This window comes from Hyposmocoma kahamanoa, unplaced genomic scaffold (genome assembly GCF_003589595.1).
Source record: "Hyposmocoma kahamanoa isolate Upper Pololo Valley unplaced genomic scaffold, ASM358959v1 182, whole genome shotgun sequence".
In the NCBI taxonomy this organism is placed as follows: domain Eukaryota; kingdom Metazoa; phylum Arthropoda; class Insecta; order Lepidoptera; family Cosmopterigidae; genus Hyposmocoma; species Hyposmocoma kahamanoa.
Window position 1 is genome coordinate 4,436,806 of NW_020653713.1, and position 17,774 is coordinate 4,454,579.

The 17,774-nt window shown below is 34.0% G+C and overlaps 1 protein-coding gene across 1 annotated transcript in view; it reads right to left on the reverse strand.

Moving 5' to 3' along the window:
• The window catches only part of LOC113226132 (peroxisome biogenesis factor 1), a 20,930-nt gene extending 3,652 nt beyond the window's left edge, over nucleotides 1–17,278 (reverse strand). The window contains exons 1-10 of the mRNA XM_026458661.1: nucleotides 17,186–17,278; nucleotides 15,554–15,772; nucleotides 11,163–12,264; nucleotides 9,658–9,898; nucleotides 7,171–7,324; nucleotides 5,932–6,100; nucleotides 4,543–4,691; nucleotides 4,031–4,218; nucleotides 1,875–1,934; nucleotides 661–847 (exon numbers count right to left, since the gene is read on the reverse strand). Coding sequence (XP_026314446.1) covers nucleotides 661–847; nucleotides 1,875–1,934; nucleotides 4,031–4,218; nucleotides 4,543–4,691; nucleotides 5,932–6,100; nucleotides 7,171–7,324; nucleotides 9,658–9,898; nucleotides 11,163–12,264; nucleotides 15,554–15,772; nucleotides 17,186–17,278 — 2,562 coding nt within the window. The remainder of the gene's footprint in view (nucleotides 1–660; nucleotides 848–1,874; nucleotides 1,935–4,030; nucleotides 4,219–4,542; nucleotides 4,692–5,931; nucleotides 6,101–7,170; nucleotides 7,325–9,657; nucleotides 9,899–11,162; nucleotides 12,265–15,553; nucleotides 15,773–17,185) is intronic.
• Nucleotides 17,279–17,774: the final 496 nt, after the last annotated feature.

Consider the following 17,774-nt stretch of genomic DNA (forward strand, 5'->3'; position numbering starts at 1 on the left):
ATATATATATATATATATATATATATATATATATATATATATATATACATATATTCATATTCATATACAATAAATAAATACATATACATACATACTCCCATATATATATATATTCTTTTTGTTTTGTTCGTTGTATTAATTTTATTTTATGTTATTCAAGTAGTATTAAATTTTTATTATTATTCATATTATTTTATTTAACAAGTTTTTAATAAGTGTGCTTTATTTAAGCAATCGCTTGAACGTCGTTATTGTTTTTGATTCTCTTATGTCTTTTGGTAATTTGTTATAAATAGTGACACCTTCATTTAACAAACATTTTTTTCCGTAATTTGTACGTGCAGGGCGTATTTTAAGTTCTTTGTGGAGTCTTGGTCTCAACTTTGATATTTGCTTAGTTTTGCTAATAGTAATTTCAGTATGTATAGTTTTATTTAATATTTTACGAACTAATATGCAAGTTTAATATTTGTATGTTTGCCTAATATTCAATAACTTGGTATCTGTGTATATTTTATTTGTTGATGTTAAATAATTATAATTAAAAAGTACTTTAATCAGTTTGTTTTGTGCAGTCTGAATAATCTTTAGTTTGACTATAGAGTGACCATTTCAGCTAGCTTTCACTTTAGACGGATAAGCATCTGTCATCGAATGTACCTCGTCAGGCAGAGCGCAGTAAATATGCCTCTGCAGTCTTCCAGGTCTCAACAAAGCCGGATCGACAAGATCAGGTCTCGACGTCGCCGCGATCACGGGCCCTCGGGCTCCGCCCTCAGCGCCGTCCATTCTCGCAAGCAGCTGGTTTACAACGCGATCAGTTACGCCTGTTGAATCGTGACCACGTCTGGAAAAGTTGAACTCTTTAGATATAAAACATATACAATTACAATTATTAAAGCGACATCTCTACTTAGCTTCTGGTAGCTGTAAAGGTACCTGGCTGAGTGAAATGCTTTGATAGATTTTTCACAGATGGCGCTACTCCAAAAAAGTCGTTAAAACACAAACAGAAAGATTATTTTAATTCAATATAGATAACCAAATCTTCCTGTTCTAATTAAAATGTATTATGAATAAAAAATATTTAAATACCACCAGGCCAATAGTCAAAATAGGAATATAGAGCAATAACGTAATTAGTATCATTAGAACCTTGTAACATTCAGAATTCAGACATTTTTGGCAAAATTATACCATCTTTCATAATCCATCGATAAAATTGTCGACAACAACTACACGACTTTTTAAAATTTTATGAAACTGGCAACCCTACAAATGTCATGTTACTTCGTCTTCAAAAAAGACAGACTAAAGATCGATACCTCCGACGTAAGTTGTTGTAAGTCAAAATATATCCTTTTTTGTATATATTATAGTTTCCAATAATACTAAGAAATTTCTTTACTTTTACATATGGAACCTATAATATTTTTAAAAAAACGATATTTAAGTTAAAAAGCAAAAAATGTTAGTTTCACTTACAACAGCTTACGTGGGAATGTCTCGATACCACATTTCTAAGACAGCGTCTTCCAAACTTTTAAAGCTACTGACCATTCGAAATTCAAGCACATTGAGGTCCGCTTAATAAAAAGCAGTAGTAAAATTAATAAAAGCGTGATTGAATTTGTTTATTTTATTATTTTAACAGCATTGAGGTGATCCCCGGACCGGATTTGAACACTTTTTTACACTTCGCGTATTACAACATTTCGCTACATTCTCGTGGTGTTTTTTGCTTTGTTATACTTTTCAAATCGCCACTGTCAGGTACCTTATATTGCATTTTAAACTGTTTACCTTTCATCGTCAGATATTGTAAAAACTCAGAACAAATGAAGCTATCACCAGTACTTACAACGGTAACTTACTTGGGCGCCAAGCTGTCGAACTCATCGAAGAAAAGTATGCACGGCCGCTTCATGTCTGCCCTGCACAACAAACACAATATCAACCCATTATTCAACCGATTTGAAAAAAAGGAGGAGGTTCTTAATTTGACTGTAGTTTTTTTCTTTTTTATTTGTGTGTTACGCGGTTAATTATTTTTGCTTTATATTTGTACTGTATCGAATACGCAATGCTATTGGCCTGCATTTTGTCTTTGACAGTATGTATAGTATTGGTGAATTACGTGTGAGTGTGTTGGGAGTGTGTGTGTGAGAGGAGTGTTTACTAAACATACTATCTACTACTTAATATTAAGTACTTAACAGCAATTTTTTTCATAATATTTTTTTATTTGAGTTTTAGTTCGGGACTTAATTTTATTCTTAATTATATTAACTGCCTCCGTGGCCGAACGGTTACCATGCCGGACTGCCATGCAGAGGTCCCAGGTTCGATTCCCGGGTCGGGAGAAATATTTGTATGGCCTACATTTATTTCTCTCGTAAGTTTGGGTGTAATTTGTAGTTGTCTACGTGTGTGTCCATGCCACTCGCGACACAGGGTATCCCTAGTGCGGGGCTATGTTGAGTGTGTGCGTTATTATTATTATTATTATATTATAATTATGTATAAAACATAGTTTAATTACCTGGACGTTTTGGACCTGGGTGTTAGCAACCTATACGGGTTTTTTTGTGAAGCAATCACAAATTACAAAAAGTTTCGATGATTCGTTTCTTTATGAAGAAAATAGTCCACCTCTAAGGGTGGAAAATTAGTGGATGAATCCGTTTGTTGAATTTCACTCACTTACCGTTAATCGATTTCAATAAAACTTGGCAAATTGATGTAATTCTAAAACCTTTTGCGATCGATTTTTTTTATAAAAAAAGTTATATGAGATTTTGCAAGTAGACATAGAAATGAGACTCTAGTGACTGTTATAAATTATACTATAAGATCTTTCATTATAAATCCAAACAAGACAAAAACACGCCTGTAATGGCGGCCGCCAGTCAGCGTTCCGTTGATATCGATAATGATGATATAGATTTATTTCTTATTTCGATGAAACCAATTCTTAATGAGGCAAAGCAAGTTTTCTAACAAAATAAATTAATGTCACGATACACTAACATAAATATTATTTACTATAGCCGTGGTAGCCGTGGTAGCGTGGTAGCGTGGTAGCGTGGTAGCGTGGCTTCACCTACCACCTCTCAAGCGGGTCGTGGGTTCGAATCCGGGCTAGCACCTCTGAATTTATCAGAATTCATATGCGCAATTTAATTTGAAATTTACCATGACTTTTTCGATGAAGGAAGACATCACGAGGAAACTTACACACAATTTTTTTTAATAATAACGCACACACGCAACATAGTCTGTGGTAGTGGAACTACATATCGATTTGTATTTATTAATTTGCATTTTATTTCCATTCATGCATTTTTACTGGACACAGACTGAAGATTTAAGCCATAGTCAGCCACGCAGGCCGAATGCTAGTACTTCACACGTTTTCCAAGAGCTGTGAACCTTCTTCGACATGCTGGTTTTATCACGATACTTCTCTTCACCGAGGAACTTAGGAATTAAAATCGCAAACACATGCCGCCACAGGTTTCGAACCGTTGACCTCTCAATTGAGAAGCAACCGTTCCCCACTGTACAATAATCGTAAGTATAATATTAACAGTTTTAGAAGCTATTTAAAACATTTATATAGTTTTAGAGTTTGGTATATGTATTTGCGTGTGATGCACTTTGGTGGCATGGGCTGCGATCGCTCAGCATTATAGTACTGGCAGAAAACCAGCACTGTTTGACTTCTCTCGGTCTGAGTCAGGGCCATTTCAGCATAAACTGTAGTCATAGATAGGTACATCAAATTTTCTTAGTTCTCATAGTATTTGTCTGTTTGTTTCTCTGACCGTATTTGTTTTTATCACAGTATGTGTTTTATATCAATGTGTATTAAATTAATAATGTATGTTCTATGTGCTTTTATGTTATACTTTGTGAAGTGGTTATAAATGTTTTGTTTCTTTTGTATTTGTGCCGAATAGAAGTGTTATCTATCTAAATTAAAAATTAACATAAAAATGTAAAATTGCTGCCCGAAAAATGCACTTACTTGTCAAAAACATCCCTAACCGCCTTCTCGCTCTGTCCGATATACTTGGACAACAACTCTGGTCCTTTAACAGCAATGAGGCTCATGTTATGAAGCCGCGCGAGGCAAGACCCAATGTGAGATTTACCCGTGCCCGGAGGACCATATAAGAGAATACCGCAAGATTGAGACGGGAAGAGTGCTGGATACTGAAATCCAAAGTTTATGATGATTACTGTTACGTTTTCATACCACTCATTAATTATTTCGTTCGTTCGTTCATTCATCCATTCAAGTTTTATTAACCGACTTAAAAAAGGAGGAGGTTCTCAGTTCCGTATTGTTACATAAGACTATTTTTTTCGCAATTACTGAACATTTGGCATTTGTGAACCAATTTTGATAATTTTGTTTTACGGTAACCGATTTCAATAAAACTTGTAATTCCACGAACTTTTGAGGTCAGTTTTTTTTTTATAAAAAAGTTATTCCGGCTTGCTATGCATAGTTGATAGGCAAACCATTTTTCTTACCATGATGGGCCAAAAAATACACTCAGTGAGTTCCTGCTTCACTTCTTCAAGGCCACCAACGGGGCCCCAGATGTCGAACGTGTTCGCTTTCTCCTCGTCCTTAGTTATATCTTCCACTAGCCGTGGCTTTGGTTCATTTGGGTGAGATTCTGCAAAAGAAATACACAATGGGATCATGTTGTGCCAAGTGTATTATGAAGTTGTGTTCTAATGTAATAATAATAATATGTCAGACAAAGGAATACCGATTACCGATACCTGACTTCAAACTATAATACGCTGTACTATGAATACCAGAGCAACGCAATATATTGTGGAGCACTAAAGTGAAAGTCAAATTATCTTCATTTCATAGATAAGCAAATTACACTTGAAATTGTCATACTGATTAAACTCTGCTGCTCATTCGCAAGGCAGATTACCCTGAGAAGAACGAGCAAGAAACTCTAGGGGTTGCTCTTTGCAAATATACATTTATCATTACAATCATTGACTTACAATTATATGGACGTCGGGTCCGCGCTAAAAAGTGTCCGAACTTATAGGGCGTTAAAATCGTATACAAAGCGTCATTCACGCTTTAGTCTTCGTTTGTTCGACTGACAGCGAAGCAAGCAAAATTAGACAGTACTGCGATGACATTACAATTTAAATTCAACGTTTTAGCTTTTTCCTATTCCTTTACATGTCACTACGTTTAAATAGGTTGACTTGGGACATTTTTTTTGTGGTTTTTGTATTAGACCCGTCGTCCATTTATTTGTAAGTCAATGATTACAATATTTAATTTAAATATCTTCACTACCACGGATTTTTGTCATCCAAGTACGCAAAAGTTGCATAATAACCTTTAGTATAAAGTTTTTGTTTCACTATAGTTTTAAGCCTCGTAAATAGCAAAGTTTGAATATTAATCCAGATCTTATTATGGAAGCGTATACATTGCTTCTTAAATGAATTAAAGACTTAGTGAAATGATTTTCAAGAACAAGTAGTTTATTTTTATTCCTCATACTAATATTATGTATGTTTTTAATTTTCATAAAATAATTAATATTTTTCTTAACATAAACAACATTTTCATAAATGTGCTGTGACATTAGTGTAAGAATGTTAATCTCTTTATACATATCTCTCAAAGACGCTCTGCGGCCCAGATTCTTTGCTCTACCAGAGCATCCAAGTCAGCAACAATTTAGAATTCCTAATTGAAATGTCATTTTACAGCCCGTCATGTAACAAATTAAACTTTTTATTCGGCTACAAGCAACGTAATCTGATTCGCAGATAAGCTGTAGAGCAATTATATGCCATTTGTCTTATATGGCGAAGATATTTGCGCCATGTTTGCTTGGTTTTAGGATTAAAATAATATGCAAATTTACTCACTCTTTTTTTTAATTGCTTTAAATATCTTTCTGTTCAAGTAATCCGTGATGTCACGAACGGTGTACCCGGCGGTGTCCATCGCGAGTCTGATGACGTCATCGTCCAGGATTTCGAACTCCGCTCGGATTCTCTCGTTTAGAAGATGCTTAAAGAGCTCTGAACGCTCTTCCTATATGACATTTGAAATGAGTTAAAAATGGCCTCATCTTTGTTTTAATTAGAGAAATTACGATGTAGTGTAATATAGAATAGAATGGAAAGTTCTTTATTGTTAATTATTAATACAAAGATCGAACACTAAGAAAAAATTCCTTCGATCCGGCTGGATTCGAACCAACGTCATCCAGCAAACCGTCGCTATGCCAACCAAGTAACGGACCTTACAATTTTTATGTGCCTCTTGCAGGTTTTTATTTTTGGTTTTTAACGACTTTTTGCAGTAGCGCCATCTGTGAGAATCTATGAAAGCTTTTCTTCGCTTCAGGCAGGTAACGTTACAGCTACCAGTACCTGACTAGAGATGTTGCTTTAATAATTGTATGCTTTAATAACTGTAATTCAAATAATTTAATTGAATACCATGGTGATCAAACATCGTGACATTCAATAAATTTCATAATTTATTTATAGTTTTTAAACGACTTCAAAAAAAAGGAGGAGGTTATATGTTCGGCTGCATGTATGTTTTCCGATTTCTCCGTCAATTGTGGACCGATTTTGAAAATTCTTTTTTTGTTTAAAAGGGTGCACTCCCATAGTCACTATATCTTAAAGATCTATACAATTATTTTATGTCATGTAGCTAATTTACAGCTCACAGAAAAGTGCAATACTTATATTTACATAAAAAATATTTTTATTACATAACATGTTCCCTTGGGTGTACCACATCGTTTACTAACACGTTTTTCTTTTATGATGATAAAATCTACTTCACCAATTCTATTACTGTAAACCATTGGATTATATCGGCCATACTTAGTATTGTAGACCAGGAGTGTCCAGTCCCGGTATGTACATGTCCTTTACTTTATCTAGCATGTCTCGGTGCAGTTTGTGTACCCTAAGATGCCACGGATCTAGCATGTCCCACACTATTTCTGTGGGGATTGAACGAGGAAAGCTTCCAGCAGACTAAAGAGCCATACAATATTGTCTTTCAAGTGTTAAGGGGTTTGTCCTGCTTACTCTAGGGAGTCTCGTCTACTGGGTCAAATGGAATCTTCGTCGTTCACTTGCCTGGTCTGGCTCAGGAATGTCAAAGTGCGCAGTGAATAGTGGTTTCCCACTGAATTGCCGCAAAATAGGGTGTAATTCCTTAATGCTGAGTGACGTCATGACTACACAAACTCCAGAACACGTTTGTAACAAGTGTTTAATTACAACCGCTAACCTGAAATGGAACAGGGATGAATTGGAGTAGCTGTACAATGTAAATATAATAATAACATTTAGCCTATAATATAGAGTTCCACTGTTAGGCACAGGCGTCTTCTCAGAATGAGACGGTTTGTTTGGACTACAGGTTCCTTATTTTTCTTTCTTTTCCTTATTATTCGATGTATTCCTCCACTGAAAAACCCTTGGTAAATTTCAAATAAAAATTCGCACATAGATTCTGAAAAACTCAAGAGTTATAGTTACGCTATACCAAAAGTAGCTTAGTTCGTATGGCATCTGGCACAGTAAGTTAGAAGACGTCGGTTCGAATCTGGCCCGATCGAAGGAATGTTTTCTGAGTGTTCGATCTTTTTATTAATACTTATAACAAACTAGTGGAGTAATTTCACAAAAAATAATTGAATATCAATTCAATAAAAATTTAAAACTCAAGAGTTGCAAACCCGGATTCGAATCCACGACTCTCTGCTTGACAGGAGTAGGTAAAACCGTTAAGTTACCACGGCTATATATGTATAATGTAAGGCTATAATCGTCAAAATTTTGTAGAAAAGGTGTAAGCGCCACTTCTTCAATTATAAAATTAAATTTTTGTTTTAATTAAGTCTAAGTTTTAAAATTGAATTTAAAACAGGATGTAAATATTTTAAGACATTCGCCAAAACTTAAATTTTTCAAAACGGCGCTTACGCCTTTTCTACAAAACACTTTTGCTGCATTGCCATGGAAAATTAACTTGCATCGGCTACGTCACCGATTCGTCGATACATATATTTGGTAACTAAAGCACAAATTTAAATTTAGTGATAAATTATTTCAATGACGAATTTGTCGTGTTAGGCGGTTTAAGTAACTTAGGAATAATTCATGTAAAATCTTATATAGTTCGTAGTAAAACATGTTAACTAACAGGTCAAAGTTGAGTAGGATGTTTGCATTTTGTTACTGGTTAATTAATTATTAATTGTTTATTTAATAATAATGAAATGTAAATAAAAATTACCCTATTACCCTAGTTATTTTGCAATTTTAAGCAATGAAATATGTATACATATTTAATATTAAATTAATTATATCGAAAAGGTGCGTGGTTCGTGTGATAATGTTCTGCTAAGTTCCAGCCACGTGTATTTTTTGTTACCGGATCACAGTAAACCAGTGTCGCACTTTCAGTGACACGACAATAATCTGAGTGGATGACGGATTCCGTAACTGCACAGTACACTCACTCTATTAGGCTTGTTACTATTTATTCGTTAAATAATTTTAGTTATTCGCAATATTTATTAGCGTGCACTATAATGAAGCATGTTGTACTTTCCATTTATTTTAAGTCTTGTGTTGCAGTTGCCAAGCATTGTAGTTACTTAGCGTGTGTGTACTGTGCGCATTTTTTTTACGAAATAAATGTTTTTCTGACGACTTCCGTGGTCGAATGGCTTGCACACTGGTTTTAAGGGTGTCGTCATCTCTGAAGTCCCGGATTCGATCCCGGGCCGGGTCAATTTAAGTCAAGAAACTTTTTATATTGTATCGGGTCTGGGTGTTTGTGATACCATCGTTGTTTCGATTCGATTTCCATGAACCAAAAGCTTTATTATAATTATTAATGCAAAAATCGAACTCTTAGAAAAATATCCATCGATTTTCATAGATTTGTCATAGATCGTTTGTCAAAAAGTCGTTGAAAACCAAATACAAAGATCCGACAACAAGCACATTCGTGAGGTCCGCTGGTTCGTTCCGTGGCTTAGTTGGCATATCGTCTGTCACGGTTTGGTTTGCTAGAAGACGTCGTCGGCTCGAATCCGGCCAGATCGAAGGAATTTTTTTCTAAGTGTTCGATCTTTGTATTAATAATTATAACAAACTAGTGGAGTCATTTCACAAAAAATAATTGAACATCAATTCAATACAAATTTAATTACAAGTGCTTTAGTTACTTTAGGATCGGAGCAACATATGTAGTGTTGTCTTGTTGTGATTATGATTCTATTTCTAAAATAGTATTTAAGTACTAAGGTTATACGAGCTGAATTTCGACTGCAAAATAATAGCATTTAGAATTTAGATCTGTCGCAACTGATAGTACAACTCGCTGTTATGCTGGCTAGACGCCAGACGTACTGCCAAGTAGGCAGGTGTGATGAAATCGAATCGATGATTCGTCTAAACCATGTACTCTATTTTTTGCAGTTCCCTGATGCAATCAAAATCAAGCTCGTGTAACAGCGCCTTGAATCAGGATTTTAGTGGCCGTTAAATCATGAACTATGCTATAAAACACAATCCCAATTGTACAATAGTTTTAATGAATTGTATTACCTCTGATAATAAGCAATATCCTGTGGCGAAGCGCCTTCCATATTTGGAGGGACTAACGAATCCAAATCATCACAAATCAGCACAGCCGGGCTATGTTCTTGGCACATCAATATGGCCTTGCCCAATACCTCGGGAATATCTTTTCGGCCCTTTAATGATCGACAGTGGAGGATGTGGGACCAGACTATCAGTTCTTTTTGAACTATATGACAGAATGCCGATTTTCCCGTTCCACTGAGACCTAAAACAGGTTAGACAAGGTTGACTTTAAAACATTTAGGCGTACTAGACCTCAGATCGGTACCATTGTTTTGCATCAACATTTTAAGCGAAACTTGTGTTACTAACATGTTTGAAATCAGCAAAACGAGATCTACAAACCCCTATAAGCGGTTTTCTTATATTTTATTTAGTTCCAGTTTTATTGAAAGCAAAATCAGCGACATGTTTCAAAGAAAAAAGCTTTACCAATACCTCAAAAGTTAAAAAAATGCAAACGCATTGTAAATGATAAGGAGGGCAGTATAGCGAGTTTGAACAAGAGATTAATTCCTGACCAAATGAATAAGATGTACATCGCATCCAAAGCGTCGCCTCGGTGAAAGGCTACTGAATTAAGTAGGTATGAAATTAAGACTCTTTTCCTTTCCAAAATATGACCGTGCTTCGTTTTTTCAATCTATAATTTATTACAAATTCCTTTACCAACATCTATTCCTTTGTTATTATCGCATAATAATTATTCCGTTCATAGGGAAAAATTATATTAAAGTTTAGATTATTATGATATTATCATTCTTTTCAGCTATTACTATCTCATTTCAATTTCCTTTCATGATTTCCATCCTTCTTTGTTTAAATTTACCTATAGATACTACCTACCCTATCCTGTTAATCGCCTTTCCAAAATTCCGTTTGCTTTTATTTTTATTCAGCGATTTCCTTTCCCCGTTTTTAATTTCATATTAATATCTAAAACCCACGACAAAGTTCTACAACAACAACTACAACGACAATGATATTCTGAAGTCTCAAGAAGGAAGAAAATTTTATGCTTGGAAGAATTTTAAAAAATTGGCAACACAATGGAAATTTCATATGGCCAAAGGCTGGACGCCATAGTGCCAAGAAATAAGAAAAAAAAGACTACCATTACGTAAGAATTAACAATATTATACTGGCGTTTACAAAAAAATTTACTATGGTTAATTATGTACATACACTACAAGTAGAACTTTGTAACTTTGTAAATTAAAACAGGTAAAACTACACTTTATTATTAAAAAAAAACTGCCTCAGTGGCCGAACGGTTACCATACCGGACTGCCACGCAGAGGTCTCGGGTTCGGTTCCCGGGCCGGTAGAAATAGTTGTATGGCCTATATTTATTTCTCTCGTGAGTTTAGGTGTAATTTGTGGTTGTCTATGTGTGTCTATGGCACCCGTGATACAGGGTTTCCTAGTGTGGGGCTATGTTGAGTGTGTGCGTTGTTATGTACACTTACCAGTAACCAACACATTGCTCTTTATTTCAGAAGCACCCTTGAAATTAGCTTCTCTATGAATTTCAAAATATACATGCAACAAAACATTTTCAACTAACGACTCCATAGATTTCATTGTTCTACAATAATTTTTGTAATCATACTCCAAATTGGACATTGTAGGTTTAGGCAGTTCTAAATCTGCATCTGTTAGGCATTTCGCTGATATTGTACAATGTCTAAAAGATTCTGAATTGAGCATTGTATATTTTAACTTTTCCGGTTTCAATTTAAATTGCAAAAACCCTTGACTTATGTGTGCATTCTGTTTAATCATGGCGTCGTTTATTAGGAACTTTTTACCAGAATGTGTGCTATCTATCACACAGTTTTTAAACTTGTCTATCACATCAATCTCAGTTTGTGTTTGCTCAGAATATGTGATTATATCTATATGGTCTGGTTGCTCAATTTTGTCTCCAATAATTGTCAGTATAACTCTTGAACCGTTTTCAATATTAATAATAGCATTTAGTGATTTCGGTATAAGAATGGTTGGTATGTTTTTATTATAAACCTCTCTGCACAGACTTCTAAATACCACACAATTCACAGGAACTATTTCAACACATAAATCATTAATTTGACTATTATTATTCTCACAATCATCGTCTTTTTCATTAATTATAGATGGAATGGTCTTCATAGTACCCAGAATGACAGTGAAATCTTTATATTTTTCTAACAAATCTTCATGTAAAAATACTATGTATGGATGTATCAAGTTTCTTTTACCATCACTATCAATAGGTAGAACTCGCAAAACTTTTCTTTCAGGTATATGCAGATAGGGACGTAGCAAACCGTCAATTATTATGCCGATATTTTTAAATTCAATATTTTTTTGTTCAGGTATTATTGATGATTTACGATTAGAGCCATGTATGCTATTAAAAGCGTCTACTTTAACAACAATACGGCTTTGATTGACTAATAAACCAGTCTGTTTTGGAGTAAATATGATTGGCATCGAAGAAGATATCCATACGACTGCCTTCTGATTGGCTGCTACAAGACGTAATTGATCTAATACACGGAGCTGGAGAACTTCGGCATTGTGTTCCTGTAAATTCATAATAAACATTTGACTTTACTTTTGTCATTACAGTGACTTTGCTCGGGACATCACGGGTCGTACCACGCCAGTGCGTCTGGAAAAGAGTACATGTATGGACTGTAACTCTCGGTAGCTTCAAAGGGCAGAACTCGAGACATCGGACTCCGCGCCACCATTGTCTGTACTGCGAGTATGCCCAAACGGGCGCGGTGCAGGGCGACCCGTGACATTACAGGCCGTAGGAAACCACTTGAGAGAACAAGGAACCAACAATTCTCGGCGAGTATGATCACTGATGGTCAGAGATCTAAATGGGCATAAAATGTTATGAACCTAAACTTTAATGAAGTACTTAATATACAATACAATAAATAATGGTCGACTTAAAGCTTATAGAAATAATGTAATGCTTAAACTAACTGAACTTCCGTACGTTAACGATCCCAATAAATTGTATAATTCAGTTTTCAACATAGTCAAAAGTGAACGTGATAACGTTTTTAGGTCCAAAATCATAACTATTAATAATTCATTGAAATTTAGTGATTGGGCGACTGTAGGAATTCACAAAAGTAGACAAAGACTATATGATCTTTACGATGAAAGGACTTATAACACTAGTAACAGTTTTAATGATTTTGTTAGGAAATATTCGAAAATGTTTAAACGTGTTTGTGTTGCAGCCAAAGCAATGTTTATAAATAATAAAATAAAAAGAAGCGCGAATGTAGTAAAAGCGACTTGGAATATTATAAACAGCGAAACTGGAAAGGTCAAACCTCGTAACTTAGATTTTCAACTAAGATTTAATGACAAAATTGTAAACACAGACGCAGAAGTTGCTAAAATATTTGAAAATTTTTTTACTGACATTCCAATTTTGACTACTAAGTCGTTAAATTCATCTCCCACCGCCGCTGAATCCTTACTAAAAGAAAATAATGCAGTTAGTATCACTAATTTAAGGTTCCGTCATGTATTTCCAAACGATATTGTTAAAGCCTTTAAGTCTATAAACATAAAAAATACTGCTGATCTTGATGGTCTTTCAGTCAGAGTAATTAGTTCTATAGTTGATTGTATTGCGCCTTATTTAGCCTGTGTCTTTAATAAATGTGTTGATGATGGTGTCTTTCCTGACCTCATGAAGCAAAGTAAAGTTATTCCACTTTTTAAATCTGGTAGTATTTCTGACCCCACCAATTTCAGACCTATATCAATACTACCAACTCTCAGTAAAATATTTGAAAAAATTATTCTAAATCAGATGTGTGCACATTTTTATAGTAATAACTTAATGTCTCATAAACAATTTGGTTTCACTCGGGGTCGCTCTACAACCGACGCTGGTGTCGAGTTGATTAATCATATATTTGATGCATGGGAAGTCTCACATGATGCTATTGGTGTATTCTGTGACCTTTCCAAAGCTTTTGATTGTGTGCACCATGACACACTGGTCAGGAAACTTCGCCATTATGGTGTGGCGGGACGTGATCTCGACCTTCTTAAATCGTATTTGCGTGGTAGAGTACAGAGGGTCGATGTTAACGGTACGAGATCGTCAGGATCTGCAATTAGCATGGGTGTCCCTCAAGGTTCAATTCTAGGCCCATTTTTGTTTTTAGTTTATATTAATGGCTTACCTAGCCTTATGGAGGGTGTAAAACATGAGATAGTATTGTTTGCTGATGATACTTCCTTATTATTTAAAGTTAAAAGGCACCAATGTTCCTACGACGATGTGAACAATGCTATATCTAAAGTTGATTGGTTTGCTGTTAATAACCTACTTCTTAATGAGAAAAAAACAAATTGTGTGAAATTTACATTACCCAATGTTAGAGAGACGGTTACAAACATTGTAGTTAGAAACGAAAAATTGAATCTTATGGATACAGTTGTATTTCTAGGTATAACGTTAGATGCTAAATTGCAATGGGATCCCCATATAAGTAAGTTATCAAAACGGCTCGGCTCTGCAGTGTACGCGATTAAAAAAATAAGGAAACTTTCAGACGTCGAAACCGCTAGATTGGTTTACTTCAGCTACTTTCACAGTCTAATGACATACGGCATTTTGCTTTGGGGTAATGCCGCCGATATCAACAGAATCTTTGTCCTGCAGAAACGTGCAGTTAGGGCAATTTACAATCTGGGCCCCAGAGTATCTTTGAGATAAGTTTAAGGAAATTAACATTCTTACACTAGCCTCACAGTACATTTATGAGAATGTAATTTATGTTAAAAGGAATAGTAATTTATTTATGAAAAATAGTGACAGACATAACATTAATACGAGGAATAGAAATAAACTAGCTTTTCTTGATAGTCGTCTTCACAAAGTCAAAAAATCATTTAAGGGGCAATGTATACGCTTCTATAACAAGATTCCGGTTGATATACAAAATTTGCCTTACACGAGGTTTAAAACTATAGTGAAACAAAAACTTTATACTAAAGGTTATTATACAACTTCTGCGTACTTGGATGACAAAAATCCGTGGTAGTAACCCGTTTAGCTCATGGAGGTAGTCTCGATCTCTGATGTTTCAATTAATAAAGAAATATTGTAAATGTTATTTACAAAGAGCAACCCCTAGAGTTTCTTGCTCGTTCTTCTCAGGGGAATCTGCCTTACGAATGAGCGGTAGAGTTTAATATTGTGACGATTTCAAGTGTAATAATGCTTACCTATGAAATAAAGATTATTTTGAATTTGAATTTGAATACATGGAACAGTATAAATGGCGGAATTATTGTATTGAATTTTGTTCCACATTTCTATTATGTGTATAGGCAGTTAGTTTCTGTTGCAGCGTATTTATGTAGAAGAAAAGTTTTGTAATTTTAAGTAAAAATAAACTATTTTTACTTAAAATTACCAAAAAAGACCAGTACATAGTTCTTTTTTCAAATAATGCAAGAAAATACTAAAGATATTTAGGTCTTTTATAAAATAAAGTGCTGCCACATATTTTAAAAAAATATTTCTTTTGTGTTTTTTTTTCATATTTAACACACTAAAGACTCGATCCCTTTTCCATTTATTTCTTGTCTACATACAAACTTAAAGTGTTCATGAATTTAGTAAGTAAAGCTATTTATAACAACCCAACCTTTTATTTTTTGGTGCTTGCTTTATAGTATAACAATACCTAATTTAGTTGAACCACGCTTATGACGCATCATTCAGCCCGGGAGACCACATCCGCACTCACTTATTAGTTTATTTGCTGATTATGTATTCTAAGCATTAACATTTTTGATTATTTTACCTATAAGAAATGCATACCAATATCTCCTGATCATCCGGACTGTCCGTATCCACAAACAGTTCATCAATGACTTTAATATCTCCATATGGAGAGACAAATACGTCACTGCCTTCATCGAAGCCGACTAGTTGGTTCAACAATGGATTACAGGCTATCTGGCCTTCTTGGACATTACTACTGAAAACCACCCAGAGGAGTATCTGTTTGTTTTTATTGAGTACTTGGACACATTGATTCTGAAATAAATATGTGAAATATATAATATTAACATTATAATAATAACACTATGTAACAAATTTTCTAAAAGGTTCTGTTTTTTGTATAACAGTATTGGTTTGATATCTATATTAGTTCAGAAATATGTAGATTAGTGAAAGGCCAGTATGTGTATATGGCCAGTATGTGTATATAGAGATATGGATATAAATTTGTATATAGATGTGCTAAGCTAAATGATGACTTGATCGAAAAAGGCACATTCATATTTATTTATTTATTTATTTATTCTTCATTTAATTTACAACTTAAGTAACATGTAGTTAAGACACTAAAACCCTTGAGGGGTTTAAAATGTGTCACGTCTGACAACAAAACATTCAATTGAAAATTAAACTTATTAATATTAATCATACTTAGTATATCCTCCAACAACCGTCAAGGCTTTAACCAACAAACTTGACAGTCTTCAGTAGTTTTAAAGTCAACCATCAAATCCTACACATTTTAAAATTGAGTACAATAGTTCATAATTTGAAGAGCATTCAAGAGCACGGCTTTATCACAATATTTTGGATATTTCTAAAATAAACTGTGACTCTTCTATCACCATCATTGCTTGTAAGACAATTATATACATGCTTTTAGTAAAATGACTAAAAGTACTATAAGGAAATTTATTGAAAAAGGATATGGAAAATCGACCCATGCTGTTGTACCCATTTATAAACTATGTAGTATACAGTGTGTCACATTTTCACACTGCTCTCACCAATAAACATATATGCACTGGCATCATCATATATTTTAAATAAGGATATGAAAAATAGAGCCATTAGAGCAATTTGTTTATTGGGCCTCAAAATTTACAAACTGGGCCTTTAATGTGTCTATGACAAACGAAACATCACACCACATGAAAAAATAAAGTATGTTAAGAAGAAAAACATTTTGCAAGAAAAATATAATTCGATTTTCAAAATTTATTACGGAATTATTGTGAAACAAATAAATACAATTTTAGGTCCAGAAACAAGTTTCATTTTCAATGTGCAGCAATCAAAAAAATTTTTAAAGAAATTTTATACAGTGTCTGTGTTTGCATGACAAAATGCGCCAAGTTAACTCTTTCAGATGTTTCCATTTTTTTTATATATTGTATGATAATGTGTCTAAATATCTCATTGTTCTCAGGGAAATCTGCCATACAAAAGAGTAAACACTATATGTTTAATCAATTTCATAATGTGATTTTTTTTAATTTAAATTTTATATTTAGTTTTTAAACATTGTTCAACTTTGAATCTCACTGGACAAAGAGTTTGAACAAATTACATTCATATGCATAACTGAAAATTTACTTACGCTCTTCTTTTGTGGATTACAATAAAGATATGATATAATGATAGTTATATCAAGGCAACAGGGCTTACCTGATCATTGTTTGTACTGTATTTAGGGCTGATATATGCAAAACATGTTTTTTCATGAGTAATGCTCACTTTTAGTCTTACACCGCCCAACATTGTAATTAAACACTGATGATAATTAAAAAAGTCTAAATATTGGAGCACTATCACAAGAAATTTAATGCAAATTAAACAATAATTTCATTATTTTTTCCATTGTTATCTGTTTATCACGATTTACGTCATAAATTCGCTAAGTTGAGAATACGACAGCAGTTTTGATTTATAAAGTACGTGAGCGAGATACTGCTATAAATAAAAATAAGAGAAAGAACATCTCTATTTCGCTCAGCGTTAAAGCTTTAAAATAAATGTAGGGTAATAAACGTCTAGCATCAGTACGTTTCAATTTACGTACATACATTCAACACATCATCAAAAATTATATGCGAACTGGATTTTACTTCCTTGGTGATTGTATTTTCAGGTAAGTCCAAAATAAAATTCGTGCATCTCTTTTGTGGTTTACAAATTTTACATTAATATTTTCGGGAAGTCTATAAAGTTCAAACAACGTAGAAAGAAATGTAACAACGCCGTAATGCTATTGGCC